The sequence below is a fragment of the Ruditapes philippinarum genome, unplaced genomic scaffold, assembly GCF_026571515.1.
Source record: "Ruditapes philippinarum isolate M1 unplaced genomic scaffold, ASM2657151v2 ctg2898_1_1_1_1, whole genome shotgun sequence".
Lineage (NCBI taxonomy): Eukaryota > Metazoa > Mollusca > Bivalvia > Venerida > Veneridae > Ruditapes > Ruditapes philippinarum.
In genome coordinates, this window is record NW_026857691.1 from 143,966 (window position 1) to 163,464 (window position 19,499).

Genomic DNA, 19,499 nt, shown 5'->3' on the forward strand with positions numbered 1-19,499 from the left:
TTTCTTTTACTTCAGGATTCTTTTTTTGTTCTGTAACATGCCTTTTGATATGGGGTATTGCAAATTATATTCTTTATCCTCTTATTGAATCGGTCTATGAAATGAATTATATTGGAATATGTATGTTAACCGATCAGTAAAACATACTGTCAGACAGTAAACATGTGGTATTTTCTTTAGGATCAGTAAAAAATGATTACACAAATACTTCTTTGTAACTGTTACACTGAAATCGTGTTCTGTCTTTATTATCTAATACAATGTACGTAACTGAAACAGCACATCAGAAATATAAATAAAAATTAGTTTGCTGACAGGTATTTATTTTACGGATGTCCTATTTATAGACATCAAAGAACTATAAAAAATGATATATTTGCCTTTCAGTAGAATACACCATATTTGATGAAACAGTGTCAGCTTTTAGTACTGTTATTAATATCTGTAATGTTATCTGCATATGCTACTTTTTGAAGTTGCCTAACCACTTCGTATCTTCACATCAGAAGCCTGTTAAGTGCCACGTGTTAATTGATATTAAACACATGCAACATGTGCATTTTACGATGATAAATAGGAACATTAGATGATTCACAAGTTTAAATGCTGTAATGCATTAAAGCAGCATGCCTCCAAAGTCATGCTGCTACTTTTCCTGAAAAAAATTGAAAATGTATTTTAAAGTAAAATATTGTTAAAACAAAGAAAGTAATATAAACATTGCAAAAGGCATTTATAGTCCACGTAAATTACCAAAAAGAGGTCAAAATATACATAAACACCTATTACTGCGTTAGTAACGCAGTAGAATAATAATGATTGATACTGCAAAATCAATCATTAATCGCACATAACATGTAAATAATTAACAAATATTGAAATTTTTTACCTATTTTTAGATCTTAATACATTTTTCTACAGATTGAATTTCTTGAAATATTTTGACTCATCTGGAGGCGTGCAGCTTAAATGAAAATTTGGAGTATTTACCTTATATCAAATTTATTAAGAATATCGCTCCGCATAGACGTACGGGTTTTCCCATAAAATGGGTAAAATGAATAGTAAATTTAGGTAAGCAGCAATGATATTTTATTGACAGAGTAATACATGTATCATAAAATATATGTTTTTAGTAAAGTTTAATTATTTTTCTACTACTAATATCTATGCTAAACGTACCAACTTGCATTTATTTGCTTATCATGCTTAACAACTTTCAAGCAGAATATTTATCAAATTACAAACAATTTCTTTATTGCTACCATATAAACAGCTTACTTTTAACAGCTTTTGAACGAACAGTTTTAAGGGGAAAAAATGTTGTCATTACTTACATCTGATGATTGTAAGAGAATGAACAGATCTTGCTCTAAAATTGTGTCCGATAATGAATCGATATTAATCAGCTGCAGATTGTCAAAACATGACATTTATATGTTTCCTCTTTTTCCTCAACTATAACACTTTTAAACAATATTCGACTAAGAGTACATGGCAGTATCAATAAAATATGACACTGTTATTTCATCTATCGATACATTTCTATACACATTAATCAGCAAATTAAAGTTTTTATCAAAACTAAATTATGCATGTCATGTCGTCGTTATTCGTCAATTTTGAATATTTCTACATGTATCATATTTTCTTCGTAATTGTAAATATCTCGTGTGATTGTCTTCTTATTTATGTTATTATTTCTTTGCAAGTCTTTATATAAATCATCATCGTATGTTTTATTTACTGTAATTTCAAATATAACTTGCATGCCGAGCAAAAGTGTTTACAAACTTCCCGGAAAAAATAATTTCACGTTTGCTTTCAAACATATCTTCTATGGTTTTGCCAGAAATTGATGACTTTTTTCTTCGGTGCTGTATTTAGGCACTTCCCAAAATCAATATTTTATCTATGGTTTACGCCAGAAATTGTTTACTTCAATTCAAAAAATCAAGACGTAGGTTTATTTCTTTACAGGCATTAATTACTTAAACAGAGAAAAGAACCATGCGAAATTTATAAAGCTGCAATTCTATCTTAAGCAGAAACATTTTGCATCTGGACGATTTTTATCAATAATCATTGCAATGTTTAAGCTCTTTTAAACAAACTTTTAAAATATTTATCCGGATCATATCCGAGTTCTGTAAAAAGTATGTCATCTGGGTGTCCACTCAATACAATGTCTTTTGTTACTTCTTCCAGAAAGGTGTGATCTTTCTTTTCAAAAACCTCTTTGAATGAACGTAATCGAGGATATTCTACCATGTATTTCGTTACACGTTGGTCGTTCTGGTATCTTCTTCTAATATTTCTCCATTCAGTCTTTCTAGCTAGAATGTAAAATATCGAGTGGCCAGCCTTTGTGCGCATACGATAATCGGCTTTATAATCTTCAACAAGTACCTTGAATATTTCGAAATCTACTTTATCACATGCCGTATGTAGCGGCGTTTTCCCGTATTTGTCTCGTGCGTTAACAGCACATAGAGGAGCTAACAACTTTACCACCTCTATTTTACCTTTATGAACCGCAGCATGTAAAGGTGTATATCCATTGTGGTCAGCTATATGCGCATCTGAATGCTCGGAAAGCTTCTTAATCACGTCATATTGCTTGTTTTCGTCCGAAGTCAGTATCGTTTCTTTCTTTTTTTCAAATCCGTATACGGCTACATACAGCGGTGTTCTTCCGTAGAAGTCGCGAACGTTGGGACATACATTAATTTGAAGTAAACACTCAATTAGTTTAACACTTTGATTTAGAACAGCGATATGATACAAACTGCCGCCCTTGATTCTGGAACTTTTACCATAAGAAACTCTGTGTTTCTGGGTTACTTTTGATGTGTCAGCTTTCAATAGAATGTCAACAATATCAACATTATCACTAAATGCAGCGCATTGTACTGGATAATGTCCCCTGTAGTCTTTTACATTGACCACTAATCCGTGCTCTAGAAGTATACTTGTAATGCTAGCATTACCAACATCTGCATTTATGTGCAAAAGCGTTCGCTTGAATTTCGCACTTTTGTTTTTTACGTTAGCTTTATTATCCAGAAGAATTTTACACGATTCTGGTGCGGCATACATGACGGCTTTATCAAGGGCTGACCAGCCGTTTTTATTCCTATAATTGACATTACAACCATGGCGAATTAAAGTCTTAATGCAGTCAACTGCCTCTCGATTATCGTTTTTAGCAGCTGCAATAAGTGGACTGTTTTTGTTAATACTATGAGGACATTCTGTGCAATCTCCAGTAAAATTCTGCAGTAAATACTCAAGGCTTTCATTGTTAGTGTTTGCCGATGCAAGAAATATAGCGTTTTCATCAACAATAACGCCTCGCTGTACCAAAAGTTCAAGGACATCTTTAAAACCACATTGCGAGGCTATTAGCATGGTTGATTTTATAAAATCTGTGTTGTGTATGCATGGAAAATTTTGTTCTAAAACCCTTTTTATGAGCAGTGAGCTCTTGTACAGGAGTGCAAGAGTTGGTAAGTAGATTGCAAAACTTTCTCCGAAGTCGAGGTCACAACCGAAATCGAACCAGTTTTGCGGCATCATTTCCACTGGTCTAGAAAGTATAAATTGGCCTTCGTTGCTTTCGCAAAATATTTTGACAAAACATTTGTTGTTGAAAGAATCAAGTTCCAATAAAGACGTACGAACGGACAATTCATTTGATCCTGGTTCAAAATGCGCATACGTTTTGAATCTTTCGTAGATTATAAAGTCTCTTCTAAGATATCTCATTCTACTGTTTGGTTCCTTTGCGTCCATCGCTTTGCATACTACTTTGCAGATTTCCTTTAATCTAAACGGTTCCATATAGATATGGAGTCCATCATCCTTCTTTTTATCTGTTGTGACAAACTGTTTCAAAAATTCAATATCAGATTCAATGAATTGTAAGACAAGTGTTTTATATTCTTTGCCAACGACTAGCCCAACCATGTCCTTCACAGTATTGTGACTGAATCCATAAGTGCCATCATACGAGTTAAAATACAAAAATCCATCTTTATGGTACTCTAATGACATGCAAATAGTTTCAGTTGTCACACTGCCGAGTTCAAAACCAAATTTAGCTACTGTTTCTTTTATTTCTTTGGAGATATTTGGTGATTCAACGTCAGCAACAAATAATTTCTTGCCCGGTCTGGTCCAAACAAGTATAAGTGCAAGAGACTTTTCCTTGTCTAGGAATATTTCCTCAATACACTTCTTGAAAAATAAAAATGGCTCGCTAAAAAAGTTTGACCCTTGTGAATAAAGATGATCGTTCTTCACAAATAGATTAACAATTTCCGGAAAGCCTATCATTGCCTTAAATTCTCCAAATTCTGACGGGATTGAACCCATGTAATAAGACTCTCGTTCGTACCCTCTGTTGCACTTTTTTATTAGGTCTGCATTATATTCTCTTTTTGAATGTATCAAATGGCTCTTCAGCATTTCGATTCTTTCGTCATCGGTGAGATCACATGATGACAGTATCTGAACATTGTCGTCTCTTAATATCTTCAAACATTTTAACTTTTCTTTTGCTTCTTTAAAGATATAATGACGGGTTGTGATCATCGCTTTGATTGCTTTGGCTTTGATGGCTTTGTCTACATCTGGCAAAAGCTGTGACCAATCATCTAGAAGTGTTCTATTTACAGCACCTGCTCCAAATATATCATCGATAAATATTGTAACTGGCGTCTCTTTATTCAACGGTACATCTTTCCAGTCTGCAGGACAATTCAGTTTACGGCAAAAACCTTTTGGTGTTGTCTCTGAGATCAGTTTAGTTGCCATAGTTGTCTTGCCTTCACCTGGAAGTCCACTTAATATCAGACAGCCGGTGATATTAAATTTTTCCTTCGCCTTTTTATGGGTTTGTGTTGTTACATAAACATCATCACGCTCAATGTCTTCTATATAGAAATTTGTCACTGCTGCAATTGATAAAAGTGTAAACATTAGATCGAGTATTGTACACAACGTAAAAACACAATGTCTCGTTTTTATTGTTTCGAATAATAACGTTTGAAATAACAATAATTTTCTTAAATACATGTATAATAAGTATCAAAAGGTGGCTTTGTGATTAAACTGTTTCAGGTGTTCAAGTAACACACCATTTGAAAAGAATGTAATGGAAATGTATTGCAAACCAGTCTTTAATCCTTCAACAAGGATTGTTTCCGTTCTGATACTTATATAATCTAATTCAGTACAGTATAGAAAATTCCCCTACATATGAAGCTTCAAAGAAGGATAAATAAGCACTGACTCATATTTGCCACACTCGTCTTTTTTTCAATTCTTGACTACTCTGTTTCAGTTGTATATATTTTCTAAGACATACACACTTACATGTCGTGTTACCAGTTGTAGGAATGTTACGTGTTTCACTAACTGATGATTCTTGTACTGAAAATGCAAATAATTAATATTTCATCATTATTCATAAAAAGGAAAATATCTTATGTTCGAATAACAATATTTCTTATTCGAATAACAATCTTTCTTATTCTAATTCATTTCATTTAAAGTTTCAAATTGTTTATAAAGTCAGTATTACTTTACTATATATGCTATATTGCTTTGATTTGAAAAATAGTATATAATTAAAAGGAAAAATGATCTATCGCCTCGGTCAGTATGTTATCTGCCGGTAAATATCACATCATATTCAATAGTTCTCTTTATTATAATAGTTCACAAAAAATCAGCCTTATACAACTTTTTATTGTGAAGTGCGGTTAAAAAACGCATATACATGATGACGCCAGGCGTTCAATGACTACGCCAACACTGCGCAAACAAAGGTAATTCAAGTTTTTACACATCATTGCGGTGCAAACTATTATAGTAAAGTAATATGATATCTTAATCCAGAAATATGACATAAAGAACAAAACACAATAAATATTTTATGTGCACGCGTAATTAACAGTCCAAAATGTATTGTCTCAATCTAGTTTTAGACTGGGAAAATTCAATACAGCCTGTGAACAGAATACTGCAGCGAGTGAATATGATTTTATGTTTAATCCTTTTTTCTCTTTTTTTATGAAAATATGTTAACATCTTGAAAGTGGGCATCAACCTAGAGCATTACAATCATTTACAGATTTCTATCTACTTTTGTTTTTCTCACCTCTAGATTGCAATGAAAACGTAGTAATGGTTTCTTCTATAGTTTGAAGTTTCTGTTCGACATGTTCGACGTGTTTTTGATGCTTTTGTTCAAGAGTTTGAATATTTCTAGAATTCTCAGAACAACAGTTTTTATTGTCTTCAACAGTTTCTTTCAATGCTTCTAGAGTTTCTTTGTTATCATGAACCTCGGTCTTCAAGTCATCAATCTCACCCGTCAGACTCTCGTCCATCTTCTCCCACTCTGCTATTTCATTTTGATAAGTTTTCTCTTTTTCTGGATCAATACTATTTTCCTTCAGGTTCTGGATTTCCTGTTGCAAGTTTGGAAGACCTGCCCCAAGACGTGTAATTACCTAAAACGCCAGAATAAAGTAATGTTATTTTTGGTTCAGTGAAATCGGCCGAAATTTTATTATATGTGGGTTTTTATTGTGATTTATTAATAAAGTAAGATGCTAGTAGAGACTTGGAGCACTTTGTCTAGTGGTCATGTTTCGATTTCTAGTAAAGAAACCGGATCAGAAGGAGGTTTTCATATGATAATTGAAGATACTTTCAGAAAATATCTAAAATAAATGATTGTTATGCATTATTAAAACTGTATAAAATAATGATAAAAAGATTTCGTTCAATTTCTTTTCTTTACTATACGTTATGAATATTTATCACTTAATTTGCTAAAAAACTGAGCTACCTAGAGTATACAGCCTGGTAAGACAGCAGTCACGCCCGCCTAGTCTTGTTCTATAGTGATGACAAAGGCTAAACATTTACGGTTTCAGCATGTTTTGTAAGAGATAAAAGTTAAACAGACTCCAAAACTGAACTGTATTTAGTAAACAGGAAGAATGTTTAAGCACCAAACACCAGACAGAGCTTGTGTTTAACTTTCAGGGCGGGGGGGGGGGGGTTGAGTGGCTAAGGTCCGTGGCTTCAAACTACTTTCCCCTCAGCACTATGTATTTAACTCCCTTACGCAACCATATTCTTGGCAAATAGCAAATAGTTTTATAATAACATAATTCATTCGATTCAACTTCTTTAACACTTTACAACATTACAGTATATGACACAGTTTCTTACCTTCTCAATTTCTGTCCATTTTCTGTTAAATTCACCCTTGTTTAATGAGATAGATATCAAATGAGCTACCTGAAACACGCACATAATTGTATCAGACTTTAAATTTAATATCTATATCAAACATGACTGTGTAAAATAATTATTTGTAAAAATTTAAATTTAAAATTATTTCTTGCAGAGAAAACATTATTACAAAATAAAACTTTTCATTTTGATAATTATTTCTTGCAGAGAAGACATTATTACAAAATAAAACTTTTCATTTTGATAAAATCAGTTTCAGTTTTTATTAAACCAAGGCATATAATATGCAACTGGTCATAACAACAAACAGAAAAATAACAGTCATAAATCATTAACCCCTTCTCTGCCATAGGCTTATGCCGTCCCTGTTATTTTCGGCGTATTTGCCATATGGACGGCTTTTGCCGTTTCTATTATACTCATAATAATAATAATAAATTAATAATAATAATAAAAATAATAATAAATATAAAGAAAATTATACCATCGACAATTATAAATTGTTATTATACTACATGTAGCATATTTGGAAACATATATAATTATTATAAGTCGAAAAGATAAATATTTACATCATTTCGGTATTGTTTCAGTCTGTTAACATCGGCCTCTACTGATATGTCAAAAGAAGGAGGTACACCATTCCACGACGTAGATTGTTCGTTAAGTCCACATATGTATTTCAGCAAGCAGTACAGTAGAGAAACATCAAATCTGCTTGAACATGGCCGACCTGTTGTTGGATATAGCAAGTTCCATTGTGTATTTGTTAAAACGCGTTTATTGAGTAAGGCGTTCAATTTTCCACGAGTGTTTGTATCATTAAGAGTATTTTGCAGGTCACTTGGTGTAATAAGTTGATCAAATCTATGACGTAATACCAATGTTCCACCGTCTACGACGAGAGATAGAAGTCGAAAACAATCAGCTTTCTCCTCTGTCGGTGTTAAAGAAACCGGCAATGCAAAAGCCATTCCTTTCCAAATTACATTTCTTCTGTGAGATATTGATAGAGCACCACTCAGATCAGAACGCCTAAAAAACAACCATAAAAAATGAAATCTTTACTTAAGTCAAGTAATTCACTTAAAATGTAAAGTCTGTAAAGGATAATCAGGAAATTCTCAATATTAGATTGAAAGTCGAATTTCTTTGTTCGAGTCTTATCCCGATTTATATGAAAAACGTTGCAATGCTTTTCAATTTCGGGTCATTTTGCACATTCTTGAAAAACGTGGCGTTGGAATGATTTTAAAATCAGCACACAATTTATTGGTCCAGACCTACATCAAATAGACGCATATCTCGGGAAAGCATCCCCAGTCCTGTCACGTTAGAAAACGTCAATGGAGTCCCTTTAAAATGTAAATGATCAATAAACATACAAACAATGAATTAATTAAGTTTAAAAACAAAATATAGCATGTAATATTAGCATATATATGTTACAAATATATGGTACTTTATAATATCATGACAGTACTTAACCGAAATAAGAATAAGCGTGTTTTTACACATTCGATTTAAAATTGAATGGGGTGAAACGCTGGTGTACTTTACTAGGTGATTTTGCATTAATTTGTATGAAATTACTTCAAGTGCAGCAACTGTAGGTTTGAGACTCATGTGGAGTCTTTCTTATCATTATTTTGGAGCATGTTATACAATACAATATTAACTGTATTGTTCTACATTTGATGCCCCTTTCACGTGCAAAAGTTCAACCCTTCAGACAATAAGTAATATAAAGAACATCGTATAACGACTTTCTAGTCCGTTCAGTTACACCACTTTAATAACCTGCTTTTTGCACATGTTTCCACATGTGTACTTTGAGCCACCGTAAACTTTGTCAATAATAATTAAAATGCACAGACACTGCTAGGATTGTCAAATATACATTTTATTTGGATTTGAAGGCGTTTGGGGCTCCAAACCCCCAAGTGTCTTGTGATAAAATGTGGACATCGCATTATTTTTTTCCAGTATCGTCGGTCGAAGAAAGATCTTTTCGTGTGGGGTTTGTGCGTTTGAAGAAATTCGAAAAATATTGAAACAAAAATCGACTTACTAATCTATTGGGAGTATTGCATTTATCTAAATTGTATTTTTGACATTATTCGACCTTCAAAAGTTTTTCATAAAGTAAAACAGCAACTGAACAGTCTTTCATCAAATAAACATATGTGTAAGTAGATCTATAATTCTACAGTTGCTTATAAAGTATGGTGCAAAGTTTTTATCAGTCTGAAGGAATAAAAGTGCGGTGTTTTAATTCAGTGTTGTGCGGTGCTCCAATATTCGTGTCAATAGGTCTTTTTTCAACATAATTTATATTACATGATTTTTTAAATAGAAAAACACCCTTTTGTGCGGACCTTGAACTTATGGTTTACCATTATAATTATATGGGTTCGTCTGGTCATAGAAATAAACACATCCTCGTTATAGCAAAGGTAATTGTGACAACTACCAGTCATGTCGAGGTCAACATGACCTTTTGTAAACACTATTTCTTCGAAATATGTGATGCTTTGCGAATTGCGTTGTGCAAGATTAACGATGAATTGTCGAATAATTTAAAATTTGGAATACTTTTACAATGTTTAGCAGTAAGATATTTTATAAGCTATAACCTGTAATTCGATTGGCCCGTCGTTACAATTTTGTCAAGAAATATACGGTTTATCGATTAGAACACTTAGAAGTATGACTTTTTTACGTTGCGCCGAAAAGTTTTGGTAAACGCCCTATCACCGTGGATTTGTCAATTTAAAACGATGGTGAACAGTCACATAAAATGAAACGTCACACTCAAATAATCATGAATAAACAAACAGAAAACCACTTTATTCTCTGTCCCTGAATGATAATATGAGATCTTGTTTACATAATAATGCGAAATAAACAGGAAATCAATAATATTCTGATTCTAATAAAGGCACATAATGTCTCAGAAATGAATATTTTGTTTCATTCATACATAAAGAGGGGTATTATGTGTTTTACAAATTGTTGTAAAACCTGATTAAGAACATATAAAATGTTTGCCTACCGCAGAAAATAGCACTGAATATGAAATAACTTGTAACAATCAAAAGGTTTCAAAACGTAACCAAAGTTCAGCCCGGATCCGCTATTCTTCAGCCCGGATTCGCTATTCTTTTCATTATGTGTTTACATCAATATTGAAAAATAAGGGTGTCGATAATTCTCATATAAACGCAATATCTTTAACCACCTAATCAATCATTCGTTTTTGATGCATTTACCATAATAGCGTAGTGGTAGTGTTCTTACTGTGAGTGTAGAGACCCTGATTCGACTCCTTGAAAAGGGCATTTTCTCTTTTATTTTTTGTTTGTAGAACTGGATTTTAATTGCCCGTGAATTTCTTTCACACAATACTATTTGAAAACATTTATATAGTTATACACACATTCGCATTCAACAGGTTATTATAGGGTAATTAAGAAAATATAATTGTTAAAAATGTGGCAAACAGAATACAATTGATAACACTATTCAATCTGTTCAATGACAGTTAAAAATCAAATACAATCATTTTAACCGTCATAAGTTTAACTTTAAATTGTGCAAAACATCATAAAAGAGAAAATAAAAAGTTACGTGACACACAATCACAAATATATTCTGAAAGTAAAAAACATGCACAATTGAACTCGAAAAACCATGTTCATAATAACCCAAGATCTTCATAATTTGAATCCACTTTTAAAGCTACATGCCGCCAGATGAGTCAAAATATTTCAATAAAATCAAACTTGAGAAAATGTTCTTAGATGTAAGGAAAAGTAAAAAGTTTCAAACATATTTTACATATTATATGTGATTAATGACTGATTTTTCAGTATTCACAACTATATTTCTACTGCGTTACTAACACAGTAAAGGCTATTTATGCATATTTTGACCATGATTTGGTAATTTACGTGGTTTGTAAGTGCCATTGATAATGTGTAAATCGCTTTCTTTTGGTTACTTCACAATATTACACATTCAAATACGTTTTCAAAATTTTCATGATAAATAGCATGAATAACAAGAGCTGTCGGTAGGACAGCACGCTCGACTATTCTAAGTGCATGATAGTAAAAGAGCCTTGATAATGTTAAATTTTTTAAGTTCACAAAAGGGCTAATTTTTTTATAGGCCTTAGAGAGAGTCTAATTATACAGTATTGGCTTGACTATTTGGAAGGTAATGTCACAAGGGTGTTTTATTGAGTATAATAATACTAATTACCTATGAATACATAAATTTGACAGAAAAGGTATTGTTATTAAGATGTTTTATCATGTAAATCACTGCTTTTTTATTATGAATGCATAAAATTGTCCAAAAAAGGCACAAACCCTTCAGTAGTCATTGAGATTACAGCTTACAAGCAAAATTTTACCATGAATTTCTAAGTTGAAAAAGGGCAGAAAAATCAGCCTAAATGCAAGATAGAATTATGGATCTTTGTCAGTGACCTACAATTATGACCCTAAATGCATATGTGAAGTTTTAAATAAATATCTTTAATAGTTATTGAGATATGTAAAACGTGCATGTAAACATTAACCAAGACACTAAGTAGAAAAGGGGATATGAATCAGCCTTAATGCAAGACAGAGTTATGGAACTTGGTCAGTGACATACAATTATGACCCTCCAATTATGACCCTAAGTGCATGTGTAAAGTTTCAAGTAAATATCTTTGAAGACCTTTAACCAAAATTTCTAAGTTTCAAAGGGGCAAATAATTCTGCAAATATTGCAGGCAGAGTTATGCAATTTTGCAAACTGATGTACATTGTTATTATAAAAAAGTATTTTAGATTTCAATTGAATATCTCAAGCAATAATTGAGATATTTGACTTTACAAAAAAACTTTAACCAAAATTTTTAAGTTCCAAAGGGGCATAATTCTGTCAATATTGTAGCCAGAGTTATCCAACTTGTCAATCTGATGTACCTTGTTACTATAAATAAGTATTGTAAGTTTCAAGTGAATATCTCAAGCAATAATTGAGATATTTGACTTTACAAAAAACTTTAACCAAAATTTCTAAGTTTAAAAGGGGCATAATTCTGTCAATATTGTAGCCAGAGTTATCCAACTTGTCAATCTGATGTACCTTGTAACTATAAATAAGTATTGTAAGTTTCAATTGAATATCTCAAGCAATAATTGAGATATTTGACTTTACAAAAAAACTTTAACCAAAATTTCTAAGTTCCAAAGGGGCATAATTCTGTCAATATTGTAGGCAGAGTTATCCAACTTGTCAATCTGATGTACCTTGTTACTATAAATAAGTATTGTAAGTTTCAATTGAATATCTCAAGTAATAATTGAGATATTTGACTTTACAAAAAACTTTAACCAACGCAGACGCCGACGCCGGGGCGACTACAATAGCTCTCATATTCTTCGAATAGTCGAGCTAATAATTGAAGAACTTGTACAACCCACTCTATCATAATGGTACGATCGATTTAATAATATCAATGTTATGTTACTGTGTTCGATTTATAATGACGAAGGGTGGAGTAACTATATATACATGCTGAGATCGATCAAAAGACGGTCTGATCGATAAAGTTATAAACATACAGTACCGATCTTCTATGACAATGGCATTGAGATATTTTATGTATAATTCAGCGTTTTGTGTTTTACATGTATAACAAATAGCAGATGTAACAATATCAAGCAGATGAATTGCATTCTTACCTTGCTAAAAATGTTTTCCGAAAGTATCATTAAAACATTAAAGTCACCTTGATTAAACTTTTTTTCACGTAGGCGGATATGACGTAATGATTTGTTATCACAACCGCTAATGTTATAGATTATAAAAAAGTTTTCATGTAATGTAATTCTAGAACTTAATTAAATAACATCACATGCCCTGTATTTGTTCTTAATAGAATCAGGCCTAATATTTTAATCCAAATAGCATATTTCTTAATTGCTTGAAAATTATTATGTGAATATTAAAAATAAAAATCGATTATGTAAATCGTGAACTTGTTTCTTGGTCAAGTCATATTGGCTACAATATATATATATATACATTTAAACTTTTCAGACGGAGAGGTCCGATGCAAATTCTGAATAAAAACACAACCAAACTATCAATACCCCGTGCGTCTGCAACTCAAGCTATTTGTCGACAGTTGCAATTCAAATTTGCATAACTAGTCTTCTCCTTTTATTAGGAGACTGAGAATGAAAAATAAGAGAAAGCACACTTCACTAAACTGAAGGCTGGTGCGTCAGGTCAGTCACAAATAACAAACGGCCGCCGGCGTCTATTTCTCCAAAAAATCGTAATATCGACCGATGTCTGTCTGGCCACTGTGACAACCGGACGGCAGCAGCTGAAAATTTTGGTCATCGTGCGGGCGCCGTCGTGTTTTAAATACTTCTTAAAAGTTTACGATAAATTTTGGGGTCAGTGAGTTGTCATCTGGCGAGGATCGCCCGGGCGGCGCCGGGGCGATTTTTATTGGATCGAATGATTGTTTGTGATACAGAAACGCCGTCCGATTTTATAAACATTCAGGCGGGCATCGCCCCATTGTGTACACCGGTCTTACTTCGATATTTGAGAGACCGGTGTGTATATATTGGACATCGCCCGGACATTAAAATAATTGCGACACCAGTTAGCGAACGAGCATCACCCAGTACCCGGACGATTCATGCACAAGCACCGGGCGGAAATCGTTTTGTCTTATGGCGATCGCAATCAGTTTGTTGTAATCGCAGCTTAAGATTTTTGTAATTGCCTAAAAATGTATCTGTGAATTCTTTTGGATTTAATATTACCTTTACGGTCGAGCAATAACGCCTTCGCGGATTAGTATTAAGGATATAAGGCAAACTACAATTGTTGCATTTTTTGCTTGGTCTTCATCTTGTCTCTATTAACTGCGTTCCTTGCTTGCACACTAACTATACTGACTGTTTTTTTTTATATAGAATATCGTAAAATTATATACTTTTTTTCGCCCGGCGCCCACCTCCGATTCATTTATAAATCGCACATGCGCCGTCCGGACATTTGGTATAAACATATTTTATTCTATATATTTACATTATGATGAACAATATTTACACAATACATTTGGGATTGGGCAGAAAGCTATGAAAGCTTATGAGTGTCCTGTCCCAGTTTAAACAATTTACATATATACAGTTCATGGCATTATCATGCACAAAATTCATTTAGTTGAAAATATATCAAAGACATTTTCAAAAAATATGTATTTTGCAATTAATAAATACTTAATATATGGTCATGAGAGAAAAAAAAGCAAAAGAAAAATGAAACAAAATGGAGGTGAAAAAATAAATTATTGTATGACAAATTAATTTAGTTAGAAGTCGCCGTTTCATTTTCACCTAGGAATGTGCAATCGAAAAGACACTGTTTATTAACGGAGACAAAAGAATGTAATAAGAATCTTAATTGATAGTTATAAAGTACAATTATGTAATTACGAAAAAAACAACAACAAAAAACTACCAGCTAATATTGACAAAAAAACCAAAAAAATTGAGAAAGAAAAGGAGTGGTGGATGAACAATAATAAAGCAAAAGGAGTAAACAAAGATGCATTATATAGTAACTATGTATGTTTAGATGAACAAGCGTAAGTAAGACTTGGGGTACGCGCTAAAAGCGCTTCGTTTCTCGGATGTATTTTTGAACAGCTGTAAAGATAGATACATTAGACTCGTAAGATAAAGAAGTGTTTCCAGTAAGAATGACATTTAAAGAAGGATTACAAAATTCGGAAATAGCCGTTATTAATTCTGGTCGAAGGTTAGTATATTTAGGGCATTCCAAGAAATAGTGATAAGCATTTTCTCTCGGACCACATTCGCAAAATGGAGATTCGATAATATTCTTTTCAAATAGATCGGCAGAAAGCGAACTGCACTGAGTGCGTAATCTTGTGTGAAAAATTTGAAGTTTGCGATCACCAGAAAGAAAATAAGCAGGCACACTTGGCAAATCATTATTAAGAAGGCGCTTAAAAGAAGCTAAGGTTGGGGCATTTTGCGTTTGAGGTGGAAGAGAATTGAAATCTCTGATAACAGAAGGCAAGAATGATTTATAGTAATAATCTGTATTTGTGTGAATATTCTGTGTGTCGTTTGAGTTCCGGAGTGGGTACCGATGCTCACTACCAACAGACGGAGGGACAAGGTCAGAGAGGTATTGAGGGGTAAGACATTTTTTCATTTTAAAGAAAAGAATCAATTTATGTTTGTAACGCCTTTTTTCCAAGGATTCCCACCCAACTTCTTTCATGAGTTTATCAATAGACACAAGTTTAGTTGTTCCGGTAATTATTCTAGCTGCTTCTTGGTGAATTTGTTCGAGCTCTTTTTTATCATTTTGATTACAATTGTCAAATAATACATCTCCATATTCTATAATCGGTCTAATAAATGATAGGTATATGATTTGTAGTGAATTCCTGTCGAGTTGAAATTTTAGTTTTTTCATGACATTTATTCTTTTCCAAGCTTTATTTTTAATGTATTCAATATGTGTTGACCAACGTAAATCATGAGTAAAAGTAATACCTAAGTGTTTGTGATTACGTACTTCTTTTATTTGTGTGTTTTGCATAAAAATAGGAGGATGATTTATAAGTCTGTTTGTTTTACGCGATATTAATAATGATTCTGTTTTAAGGGGATTGAATTTTACCAACCACCTTTCGGCCCAAGAAGTTATGTTTTGCAAATCTGTGTTTAGGATAGTGGAAGCAGTGATAGGGTCTTCTACAACAATAAAGAGATTTGTATCGTCAGCGAAAAGTCTTATATTTGCATTAATATCGATAACAATATCATTAATATAAACAAGAAACAACAGTGGCCCAAGAATAGATCCTTGCGGCACACCAGCGTTTATATAACTAAAAGATGATTTACAACCAGGGAGAACGACTCTCTGTCTTCTGTTCTTGAGATAAGAAGAAAACCAAGAAGAAAGACGACCAGATATGCCGACCGAATTTAATTTGAAAATAAGTCCTTTGTGCCAGACTCGATCAAACGCTTTACTTATATCACAAAAGACAGTTCGTACTTCTTTACCAGAATCAATGGCCTGTGCAAAAGTATTATATAAATATGTTAATTGGTTGACAGTGGAGACTCCGGGAACAAAACCAGATTGAAGAGATGTGATAATGTTGTTAGATCTCAGAAAATTAAACGTGTGTTTAAATATAATTCTTTCAAAGACTTTGTTGACTGTACTAATTAGGGATATGGGTCTGTAATTATTAACTAAAGAAGGGTCACCCGATTTAAAGAGAGGAGAAACATTAGCTTCCTTCCATGCATCTGGAACTTGAGCAATCTGAATAGAATAGTTAAAAAGAGCACTTAAAGGACCACTGAGTTCATGGGAGAGTTCGCGAAGGATTCGATTGTTGATATTGTCAGGACCAGCGGCTTTTCCCAAAGGAAGAGATTTTAGTACCAATTCCACTTCGCCGGTGTTATACTTATATCATCCAGATGGTTAGTAACGTTAGGTAAATCGGGGAGACGGGGAGCTTCACTTTCATCAATGCGTGTCTGTGTGACAAAAAAGTCGTTCATAAAATTGGCCTTTTCAATGTTGTCAGATATGATAATGTTGTCATCAGAGGTAAGTGGTGGTATTGAGGTAGAATAGGAAGGTTTGATAAATGATTTAAGAAGAGACCACCAACTTTTTGAATTTTGATTTTCCTGCTGTAATTTTTGGGCTAAATTGTCGATATGCTGTTTCTTTGCTACGCGAATTTTTGATATTATGTGATTTCTCAGGGTTCGAAACCGGGCCCAGTAATAAGGTGAATCAGTTTGTTTTGCTTTACGATACAGTCTTTTTCGTTTTCTAATAAGTAATCTTAAGTCGTTTCTAAACCAAGGAGGCTCGTTTTCTCGGATCAATACTTTTCTATTTGGGATACATTGCTTCGAGATATTGATTATGTTGCTGGTTATGTTATTAGTATATTCGTTTATATCTTCATTCTTCAGTGAATCCCAATCACTTACAGAGGCCAAGTGTCTTAAGAAATCGTAATTACCCTTATCAAATATCCAAACATTTCGATAAAAAGAAAGTCGCTTAGGTTTTTTCAAATTTAGTAAACAGTATATAGGACAGTGATACCTGACATCCTGCTGGAGAAAAGGATCGCCAACTCCGCTAGTATGAATGAGATAGTTGTTAGAAGTAAATATAAGGTCAATTATTGACGAAGAAGATTCCGTAAAGTGTGTAGGTGAGTCAATAATCTGATGCAATGACAACTGGCAACATATATCTCTAATTTTCTTAGAAGAAGTACTATTTAGGTTAAAGTCACCCATCATTAAGATATTATCTATACCTGTATCAATAGCCAGATGCATAGAGTCTAAAATCAAGGCATGATGGGCATTGTCTATGTTTGGGGGTCTATAGAAAACTCCGAATAAAATATGTTTGTTTGAAAAGACAATTTATATCCAAATGCATTCAGTTCCGTTAATTTCAAGATCATCGCGTCTTTTGTAGTGGATATAGTCCTTAACATAAAGTATAACACCGCCGTGGTTATCGGCACGATCTTTCCTTTCGGGATTAGCAAAAGAGTGGAGAAAGAGATCAGAAGTTAAAATATGTGGGCCAAGCCAAGTTTCTGAAAAGCAGAGAATATCAAAATCCTTAAGCTCGGAGTAAATAATATCAAGTTTTAGGGCAATGCTCTGGACGTTGTAATGAACAAAAGAAAGGTTTCGGGAAAGATCAATAAAGTCATTATCAGAGGAAGCCGATGATACCGAAGACGCACTGGATACCGGTCCTGGGTTTTTATGAACATCACCCGAAAGTAGAATTATAGTATGAATATTCCAGACTTGAACAAGCAAGAAAAGCATTACGATGGAACATACTACAATGGACGAAAAGATAAAGTTGGAGTGCTGTTTCTTGCTAGGTGGATGTTTGCGACGAGTAAGTGGTAGAGATATATTTTTGAAAGTTAAATCATGAGCGGAGATACTTAACCTAATGCATATTGGAATATAGCTGAGAAATGTGAATGTGAATAATAGTGATTGTAGAAGTAGAAATCTAAACATGAAGCGGATGCGAAACGCTCTCTCTGTAGTTGGCGGTGTCTGTCTTTTTATGTTTCATGTGATTTCGGACAACAAAAAAAGAAATTTATCAGTAGCCAATACAACAGAGAGAGGTATAGAATCACGAAATGCTATAATCAAGCATCTTATTGGATACTCAGACAATGTTATGTTCATCCTTAAGAAACAAAGAAGGGGAGAGAAGAGCAAAAATATAAATGAAAACATGTTATATTGCGATGTTAATTGGAAATTGATTATTGTCATAATAAAGAGAATAACAAAAATCTGAAAAAGGAAAAAAATTGAAAACATACTTGTTGGTTGGGAGGATAGTTTGTCTGTTGTACTAAATTTTGATAGAATGATAAATGTTTAGATTATTTTAAGTGAAAAAAAAAAAAAAAAAAATTCTTATGCGATCATTGTAGGTATGAGTTACACATTTACGCATGTTTTTTAATCATAAAATTTATTTCAAGAATAATAAGACAGAAAATAAATACTAGTTCCTATTAACATTAATGTAAAAAAGCGTGAAGAGCGAATAATTCTATAAGTAGGTCGTAATCTAATGTGCTAAATATAATTTTGTTAAGGATATTGAAAAAAGAAAAAAAAGTAATGATATTAGAAAATTGTTTAACAGTATTGTCATGAACGACATATAAATATAAATATATCAACTTATTAAACGTGGTCATGTCTACATTTACTTATATCGTCATCATGTGATATAACATAAAACCATCGGCAAATAGAAGATAATTGTACAAGATCAATATCATATCATACATACACAATAATATAAACATGCCATTAATATAACATTCACAGTACCATCAACAATGTCTACACTTTGTACACTATCATTATCATGTTATACATATTTCACAGTGACATATACAAGCCATTCAATACACAAAAATCCATCATCAGGCCATTTTTATGTTACTAAATTATTATATCTGCAAGGCATTCATGTAATGCAAATCAAAACCATTACCATACCACATGCTACGCAATACCATAATAATGGTATGCATGTTATACAAAGCC

The 19,499-nt window shown here is 32.9% G+C and overlaps 1 protein-coding gene across 1 annotated transcript; it reads right to left on the reverse strand.

Annotated features, from left to right (window-relative positions):
* Window positions 1-663: 663 nt before the first annotated feature.
* Window positions 664-13,132, reverse strand: LOC132750608 (uncharacterized). The gene is made up of 6 exons (XM_060740619.1): window positions 13,020-13,132; window positions 7,848-8,310; window positions 7,252-7,320; window positions 6,167-6,521; window positions 5,380-5,436; window positions 664-4,958 (listed from the first exon to the last, which is right to left on the reverse strand). The coding sequence occupies exons 2-6, from the start codon at window positions 8,247-8,249 to the stop codon at window positions 2,095-2,097; spliced, it is 3,747 nt and encodes a 1,248-aa protein (XP_060596602.1). The 5' UTR covers window positions 8,250-8,310; window positions 13,020-13,132; the 3' UTR covers window positions 664-2,094.
* Window positions 13,133-19,499: the final 6,367 nt, after the last annotated feature.